At 42.8% G+C, this 9,485-nt stretch overlaps 1 protein-coding gene across 4 annotated transcripts in view; it reads right to left on the reverse strand.

The window, feature by feature from the left end:
- LOC133139873 (phosphatidylethanolamine-binding protein 4) overlaps nt 1–9,485 on the reverse strand; it is a 75,156-nt gene that overhangs the window by 65,305 nt on the left and 366 nt on the right. For 3 of the 4 annotated variants that reach the window (XM_061259323.1, XM_061259321.1, XM_061259324.1), the window contains exons 2-3: nt 8,918–9,043; nt 8,101–8,233 (exon numbers count right to left, since the gene is read on the reverse strand). In XM_061259323.1, coding sequence (XP_061115307.1) covers nt 8,101–8,233; nt 8,918–9,036 — 252 coding nt within the window. In that variant the 5' untranslated portion in view covers nt 9,037–9,043. Of the gene's footprint in view, nt 1–8,100; nt 8,234–8,917; nt 9,044–9,127; nt 9,383–9,485 lie in introns of those variants that run through there. The other variant, XM_061259322.1, reaches the window with a different exon arrangement.

A 9,485-nucleotide genomic window follows, 5' to 3' on the forward strand; every position in this document is an offset into this window, starting at 1 on the left:
AGTGGCTAGGTTGAGGGGTGAGTGTGAAGGGGTCGCAGGGTTCGCTTGTGAGTGGAGCTCAGCAGGAGAAGCCTGTTAAAAATAAAGTGCCATTATAGCTAAAATATAAATAAAAAAAAGGCTGAAATCGCTGAAATGGACATACATACTGTATGTGTAGAATATTCAAGAATACTCTATCCCCCAGGAGATGTAAGAAGAATATGGTCTACAACAAAATGCAATGACTGTTGTGGAAGGAGAGCACAAGACCGAGAGAGAGCAAGCGAGAGAGACACAGAGAGAGCGAGAGACCCAGAGACAGATGCAGAGACAGAGAGAGAGAGTGAGCTAGAGAGCCCGTTTGTTGGACGCCGTTTAGAGAAAGTGGCACTTAAGCAGACGGCCCGTGCAGGAAGCCCCGTATGAGGGTGTGAGGAATCCCCTCAGAGCCAGCAAACCACGAGCGGAACCAGGCCATTCCTCCAGAGCGTCTGGGCCTTGCGTCGGGCATCCGCCCTCCCTCTAATGCTCCTGCCTGCCCACAAGCCCAGCTCCAGCCATTCACACTGCCTGGGCATCTCCTCGGATCTGCCCTAATCCCCTCATTGATGATAAAACACATTTTCATGGTAATTGAAATCATATTTTACTCTCCGACAGCCAGTGAAGCATGAGGTTTTACTGCCTGCTCCACTCTTCCCACTCCCCCAAAGAGAGAGGGAGAGAGAGACAGAGAAAGAGAAAGAGACAGAGATAGAGAAAGAGAGGAACACACACATTGGAAGAGAGAGGAAGAGAGAGCGCCGTCTCTATTCTCTCGCTCTCTACCGGCTGGTAGGGGGGCTTGCTTGGGGCCACACAAGGCTGGGGTGTACATCTCACCGTGACCCCATTTTCCTGGGCCCTCAGTGCCAGCACAGCCCAGCAGAGACAGCCTGCGACATCACAACTAAAAGTCTTACCAAGTGAGCCAGCGCCAAGCCGACTGCTTACCTAACATGTAAATCATTCCCCTTTGTGAAAGTGTGGATTATGTGGCTTATTGCTTCTCTCAATTCAACTGAATATGCATTATCAATCCCGGGCTTGTGATAACAGGGGCCATAAGTCTTCCCAGTTCTGAGCCCAGCATGAATCATACATGTTGTGTAAGATTTGGAGATGACTGGGGTAAGCGGGTCAAAGGTCAGTTTTATGCAGCCACTACCGTACCAAGAGGCAAAATTAGTGGAGAGAATAAAAACCTGAATCTTGTCAAATGAGCTTATGGGATCCACCCTGTCAAAGACACCCACCTGACCATGCCAGATTTATGTGCACGACTGTAACTACTACGGCTGACGTGAGTTATTTGCCAACTTGATCTCATGGGTAATTTTAACTGCTGCCAGGAGAGTTGCCTTTGGACTCAAATTTATGCATTCATGGTTGCCATTTGGATGCTGCAGAATGGACAAGACAAGTTAGAGGTTCTGTGTCCTTTCTCTTTCCCTCTCTCTCTCTCCCTCGGTCTGTACCCCCCCTCTCTTTCTCAGTCCCCTCTCTCCCACCCCTTCTCTCTCTCACACTGTCCCTCTCTGTAGAGCAATGGGAAAACCTTTCAGGAACCTCCTTCAAGGGTGGACGGGTAGGATTCCCTGAGAATGACAGGACCTACTGGAGCATAGCCATACGATGGTTGGGGGTGGGGTGTGTGGACCACCTGGGCACAGCCAGGCTTAACGCTGCCCTGTCGTCATCAGCAACTCACTAACAAAAACACAGAGATTCACAAAAATATATATATGTTTGGTGGGGGGGGGGGCGGACAGTTAGAGGAGAGCATTTAAATCCTCTCTCACCGCCCCCATACACCGCTACTTTACGAAAGCGTTCAAAATCATTCACACGCAGAGCGAGGAAGAGAAAGAGAGAGCGAGAGAAAAGAGAGCTCAGCCATTAGCGGCAGTAAGCAACGAGCCGCGCTTAGTTCTCATCACGGTAACGCTTTAAAAGGCACCCAGGGCACTTCTTTAAGAGAGAACTGAATTCCTACACCAGATCTGTAAAGGGCCTTTACATGCATGGCACAAGTGGTACATCCAGCTATATTGTTGAAAGTTCATTTTACAATAAATAATTAAACAAATTGTAATTGATTTCATAATTTAAATAAATGCATGTAGTGCTGCTCATTTCAAGGCGGCCCTGACACAGAGATCATTAGCTGATTCTCATGACCTGATCACTACTGATCACTTTCACCTTGAAACTGGTTTGGGTGCTGGTGTCATACCGGAAAAATAGTTCCACAGGCAGCTCGTTAAGGTTCCACAGGCAGCAAATGGTATGGAAGATGGCTGTATTAGAAGGGTGGCTTTATCTGTACTGGGTTGCAGTAGCTATACTGAGCGAGAGAGAGTACTTGATACAATGAGATGTGGACAGTATTCCTCATACTTTGAATTGAGGAATACTTTACTGTGTTCAGAGAGAGTAGGGTCAGTGGGGTGTTAAAGTGAATGTATAGGAAATGGAAATGAAATTATGATCAGTGTGTGGTATGGATAGATATCAGAGTAAAGGGCAGTGGTTGAGTCATGGCCAGTGTGTGGTAGGGATAGTTAGAGTTATGGTCAGTGTGGCATGAGGTATTCAATGGGCAGCAGTGTGATTCTGGGAGGGGAATGGCTAATGCAGAGTTTATGTTCTCTAATGCACAGTTTATGTTATCCAACCATAGGAAATTAAAATAAGTATTAATAATTGTCAAAACACCCATTAGCAATTGTAATGTCATTGAACAAAATACACTTGACATAGCAGGCCCATTTATTTAAAATATGTTAGTCATAAACTGAACCCTTGTGCAATTAGCACATATGTCCACCTACATTACACAGCACTGCTGCAAGCTGCAGCTTAAGTAAAGGCCTATTAATGGCATGGCAGATCTATATTTTCCTTAATGTGTTCTTCATTTTCTTTATGAAAGAAAACTTCAAACAAAATGACATTAGGAAAATAATTATGTGCAGTTCTTTTTGATAGATGAAAACAGATGATTATGACTTCAGAATCATGTTTATTTTGATAAAGTCTTCTGTGCCAAACTATCCTATCGAGCCAGTACAGGCTATCTAAGGGATATTTGCCTGACCCATTCAAAGTAGCTGTAACAAAGCCCTTACTTACAGCCAAATTTGGATCCAAACAAGCACAAGTATTCAGGATCCATATATAATCTTACACTTACACAATCTTATCTTGTCTTACACAATCTAAGATTCTTAAGAAAATGGGTAGCAGGTGGGTAAACAGGTGGTAAGAGCAGTCGAAGGGTGGCCAATTCAATCCCACCCTGTGTTGATGTGTCCCTGAGCAAGACACCTAACCTCCAATTGATCCTGATGAGCTGGTTGGTGCCTTGCATGGCAGCCAATCACCATTGGTAAGTGAGTGTGTGTGTGAATGAAAAGCATCAATTGTACAGCGCTTTGGATGAAGTCACTATATAAATGCCAAATTTTCCCTTTACCATTCATTACAGGACAAAGTGAGCAGGCTAAAAGCAACTGCCCAAGAATCAAAGTACCCCTCATCTGTGAAACATGGTGGCTGCGGTGTTATAGTTTGGGCATGTATGGCTGCCACAGGTGCTGGCATGATAGCAGTAGAATGGCAGCACTTCATCCCACAGCAATGCAGTGAGCCCAAACATACACCTCTTTCTTCTTAATGAAGTTTATTTCGGTAAGCCGTTTATTTGGCCTATGTCTCTGACTGTGTGTGTTTTTTTTCATGATGGCTTCCTTGACTTTCAGTGGCATAGCTCTGATCCTCAAGTTGACAAACGGCAATACCAGAGTACAAAGGCAATCAAAAGCCCAGAATCAAAAATAGATACTGTAAGCTTTCCTAAAGAAGCAACTAAATACATCTGACTAATTAGAAACAGCCCAGAAGCCAAGTGTCCAATTACTATTGGTCCCCTAAAACAGGGGGACTATATATAAAAAGGATGCAATTCCAACACGGATCACCTGACAAGGATGAAAATACACCCAAATTAAAGGTGGCAGTCTGCGCTTTAACTTCATATTCATTTCAAATCCAGTGTGCTTGAGAACACACCCAAAAGAACAGAGATGCAACCACTGTCCAAATACTTACACATCTCTCTGTATATACATACATGCAAATGATTTTCCCCTCTAGCCCTCTAAACACCATCTCAGGAAAATGATTTTTCACACAGCTCAGATGCAGAGCGAATTGAACATACAGATGGGCTTGATAGCATGCAAAACGCAACCCTTCATTTTGCATTTATTAATCAAGAACGGATCCACACGCTAGCGCTATCAACAGGAACGATGACACATTTCACTCCCAAATATTCCTAAATCTAATTTGTGAGAGAAGAAGTGGCTAGTCAGATTAGGCCCTCACTACTAGGAGATGCATCGATTGCAGAACCACATTTTTCATTAAGCTGGTGCAAACAAAGACATAATTTCGGAAACTCATTCTAAAATCATACAAAGAGGCTACAAATATGAAAACTCAGTTTACCTAAAGCGGTAAATAATTACTTAGAAGTTTCAACAACAAAAAAATGTTGCGGCTGTGGCCTTTTGCGTTTGTTGTGGCTAACACAACCCATTTCAGTTTTTCTGTTGGACCTCTGCCCATGAGGGTGCATTACAGTCACCCAGCCTGCTCTGTCCAGGGTAATGTAGGGGGTGTCGCAGTGGGAGGGCGAAACTGCGCGTGACCAGCGCACCATCGTTTGGCCTCGGTTTCCACGGCTGCGATTCTGGCACGACTGTGAAGCCACGGCAACCTACCACACACGCAGCCAAATTGCCCCAAAGTTGAGAGAAATCCCCGCTTTTAACCCTAGCTACCGTATGTTTTTATAAGCGTCAGGGAAAAAAGGAATTGCGTTTCAAAGCCCAGTAAATAAAGTTCGTATTGATTTGATCTCACATGTAATCTGTTTTGCTGTCTGCCACCAACTCTGGCAATAAAAGAGAATCATGTAAGACAGCATTATAGATAATACGACCATACATCAATTGGGGTTTGGGAGACACGAAGGCGATATATCATGTTCAAGCCAGACTGCTTAGCTATGGAATTTATAAACTGCCTCCTAAATTGAAGTGGCTTTCAATTTTAGTTTTCAATTTATAGATATGGCCTTTTCTCTGGGTTGATTTTATTTTATTTTTAGTTTACTGTAGTGATCCTCTGGGGCAGTTCTGCTGGTTTCGTCCGATGAGGCACACCTGCCACCGGGTGTACTCCATGATGCACTTCCGACCCGTTACCAGGCTTATCGTGCTACTGTGGAGAAACCCTGTAGTTGCACTGCAGCCCGTTCATTGCAGAGCAGAGGACAGGAACACAAATGGGCGAACTGCTGAGGAATACGGCGGCAGAAAGATGTGGAAATTAAATTCATACACGCACAGTAAAATATTCAGTATTAATTCAACTCTTATTATTGAGTCCATATTGCCCCTATTGGACTCATACTGCATGTACTCTGTTAGAGTTGAATTAACACTGGACATTTTACTGTGTAAGCATGATCCTGGCTAGTCGGACGAGGTGCACTTCCCACAGAGAGTACCACAAGAACAACTGAAGAACTTTATTAAAATGTTATTCAGAATGACTTTTAATAGATCCATCAGCAGTTGAGCAGCTCATGCTGTACGTACGTCAGGGAGAAGCACACTGCCTGGTCTGTAAGTGTTTTTCACAATACCATATATCACACATTCTATGCATTGTATGGCTTCCCAGGTTTTCTATCGAGGACCTACTCCGTCTGGATGTCAGAAACAACAGATGTATGGCTCAACTTCTCAGATGGTACATTATACAGCCGCCTCGCTCATGCAGGTTTTCCTAATTTAACCTGCTATGGAGCTTGCCACATTCATACAACAGCAACACCTCTCAGCATAATCTGAAAACCACAGCAGAGGCTGCTACAGACAACGGCGCCATAGAGACCTGATAGAGCATAGAGGCTGGAACAGATGGACCTCTTTTGCATTGTGAGAGAACCTCCAGGAGAGCTGAGTGACGGTTGCTGGAGCAGGGCCCGGTGGAGTGAGAGGTAACACTGAATGCATCCCTCGCCTGGCTCACTTTCTGCAGGGCCCGCCTGGATGCACAAACACACACACGCATGTGCACATGCGCACGTACACATGCATACACACACCCGCAGGCACACATGCATAAGTGCACACACACACCCACACGCGCACACATGCACACACATACATGCATAAGCGCACACACAGACACACACGAACACGCTCACACACACACACATACATACACATACACACATGGGAGTAAGCACATGCATACACACACCTGCACGCACACACATGCACACACAAAACAAAGTATGCACATACATGTACACAACATGGACAAATACAGGGCGGCCTGTGGCGTAGTGGTTAAGGTACATGAGTGGGACCCACAAGGTTGGTGGTTCGATCCCCAGAATAGCCACAATAAGATCCGCACAGCCGTTGTATACACAGGCATGCAAACAAGGAAACAGACAAACATGTACACACATGCGCGCGCGCACACACACACACACACACACACACACACACACACATGCTGGCACACAAATAACACATAGGGTCAACTACAGACACTAGATCACTAAATGCAAAACAAAATATGCAAGCCTGACTTAGTCAGATTGAATTGAGAAGATGCCTTTCCAATCAGGGCATTGCCACAGTCCTGTTTTTCTCTTATGTTCCAGTGTGTGAAAAATATTGCAAGTTCAAATGTAATATATCACACTAGACTCTTAAGCAACAAACTCACCCTGAATTTCTTAGGAAAACATGGATAGTATGTAATATCACTATCAGGAATGCAATAAGATGCTACCACATAATTAATCAAGAAAGGGGACACTAAATCTGTATGCAGATTATAATAAATGCAATAAACTAGATTAAATAAATAAAATAAATACACAAAAATCAGTGTGTCATTATATGAACAAAAAGGATGGAATTAAAACTGCCTACAAAGAAAAATGTACCAGAAGAAATATAACATAGCATAAAAACCTGGTACCACATCCATTGCAAAGTAAATCTATCTCACAACAAAATCTACATACATAGATGAATAACCAAGTTAATGACAACAAAATGTATGTTCAAAGGGTAACTGCCATAATTTAAAATATAGCAACAAAATTCAAGATTTTGAGCACAGAAGAACAAAGGAATGTTGGTTTGAACTGCAATGAATTTGAGGGGTGATGATAGTCAATCCTTTAAAAACTGGATATTATAGGACCAGATAACAGTATGCTTGCACCATCTACTGGTCAATGAATTATAAAACATACACTATAACTGAAGCGGTTGCAAAAAGGCAGCAACACAAAAAATAGGGTCTTAAAAGGGGGCCTTAAAATAGGAAATGTAGGTGGGCGCAGTGCGTGTTGCTAATTTAAATCTTCAAGTCAGTTCCTGAATAAACAAATTAGTCTTGATTGTTCATTTATTCAGGTATATGAAACACCACAAAGAGTTCTCACTGAGAAACATTTTTCAAGACTGAGAAGCACAGACTACATTAACTGATAGAGAATTATACTTGAAAGGACTACACCGAATTGAGAGAAAACAATACTATACAGTATATGAGAATTATTACAAATAAAAAAATCAGCGGAACATGACATACTTGCAGAGAGCTGGGCTTGATACGATTCATTAGTTGTTGATGAGTTCAAAGTAACTGGCAAAATAATAACCAGAAAGTGCTTTCGCGCAGGATTACATCTGTTGTTTCCTCAAGTTCAACTTCATCATTCAGCATACATAAGTGTACTCATAATTATAAAACAGTTTTGTAAGATAGCGATATCTTACTTATGATTATTACAATGACCAAAACAATGCGTTACCGCTACCTCCGAGACCTACCTACTTCGGAGTATCTGCCCAGATGTGAACTTTTCGTTTCCAGATGTTAACCAACAGCTGGCTAAAAGATCTAAAACTTTTTGGCCACCTCTTCAGCGTGATGACAACAGCACCCTTGCCTACCCACGCACACACTCACCTTTTCGATACGCGTCAGTCGCACGCGAGGAGGTCCCCATTCCCTGCTGATCTTATCCCTCAGGCTCTGTCCCCTTGGGACGATACTACAGATGCTGATCTTCAACTCAGGGTAAATCACCTCTAATCCCCCGCTGCAAGAACAAGAGTAAACCAAAAAGAATTGCCACAGATTAGCACCCTCGGCTAACAGTACTACACTATATCTGTCCCTCCATTTCTCCACATTATGTGTCAGTGCGCTGCTCTTAAACACCTTTATCGGACAATGGGAACCATCTAATCAACAGCTAATTATTGCAGTCGTGTGCGCACGTTATTTGACGAAGACTTAATTCAAGCTTCACTTCACTACAGTTTCAGGTTTACTAAACAGGCACGACTCTGGTGTTGAGGGAGTTTGAGTGGGCTCGCAGCTTTCAACTGACACCCTTTGATTAAACAGTACTGTACATTTCGCAACTGCAAAGATGCCCACTTATTTCAGACGCAAAAGATATGCTAGTGCTTAATGGATGCTTTTTTGGTGAATCTATTTTACTTTCATTGTAATAACAATTATTGTAATAAAATAGATATGATCGAAATGAAGTGTTTGGAATTGCCACAAATCAGAAGGCAATTCCAGTCGCTGAGTGCCACAGGTCAAGTGGCTTTGTTTCAGCAATACCTCTTAATTGTTCATTTGACGTAATTTATTTGGATTCCAAGTCACCCAGTGATCTGTAGGTTTAAATAATGCAACAGCTTGCTCAGAAGGCGAAGACGGTGCTGTAACTACCTGTCTCTAAAGTAAACAATTCCACAGCTGTACTTACTGACAGAAACCCGCATCGTGCTCGCTCAGAGTTTCTGCACCACACTCTCCTCCACAGACTTCTTGTGTTTTGCACAAACTGACGGTAGCACAAAGCAAAAAAATATGAAGCCTCTTCATGTCGCAGCTGCAAAACAACAACCAACTTGATGCGAATATAGTTTAAAAAAACGTGCACAGAACTATACACTTATATCCCTGTATCCCTTACAATGCAATCTTGAGAGATGACGACGGAGCTGGAATTTTAAAATAGCGTCGTAGCTTGATCTGTATTGGTTTTTAGCATGGTTAATCCTCATGCGCATTTGAAATCGACCAAAATCTTTCTGATCGAGTAAAAAAATACAAGTTTAACATCATGCGCCAAATTGGTTTTAAACTGTTGACCTCGGTAATGATTTCATCCACGCACAATTATTAAGCACATTTTTTTTAAATGGATGTTAGCTAGGCTACTACCACCTTATCAAGCGTCTGCTATTCCATTTTCAAGTTAAAATATTCGAGTATTTATTGCAGGACTTGAATTTTTTTAAAACTCAAGGTCTGCTATCTTAACGCCTTAC

The sequence above is a fragment of the Conger conger genome, chromosome 11 (genome assembly GCF_963514075.1).
Source record: "Conger conger chromosome 11, fConCon1.1, whole genome shotgun sequence".
In the NCBI taxonomy this organism is placed as follows: Eukaryota; Metazoa; Chordata; class Actinopteri; order Anguilliformes; family Congridae; genus Conger; species Conger conger.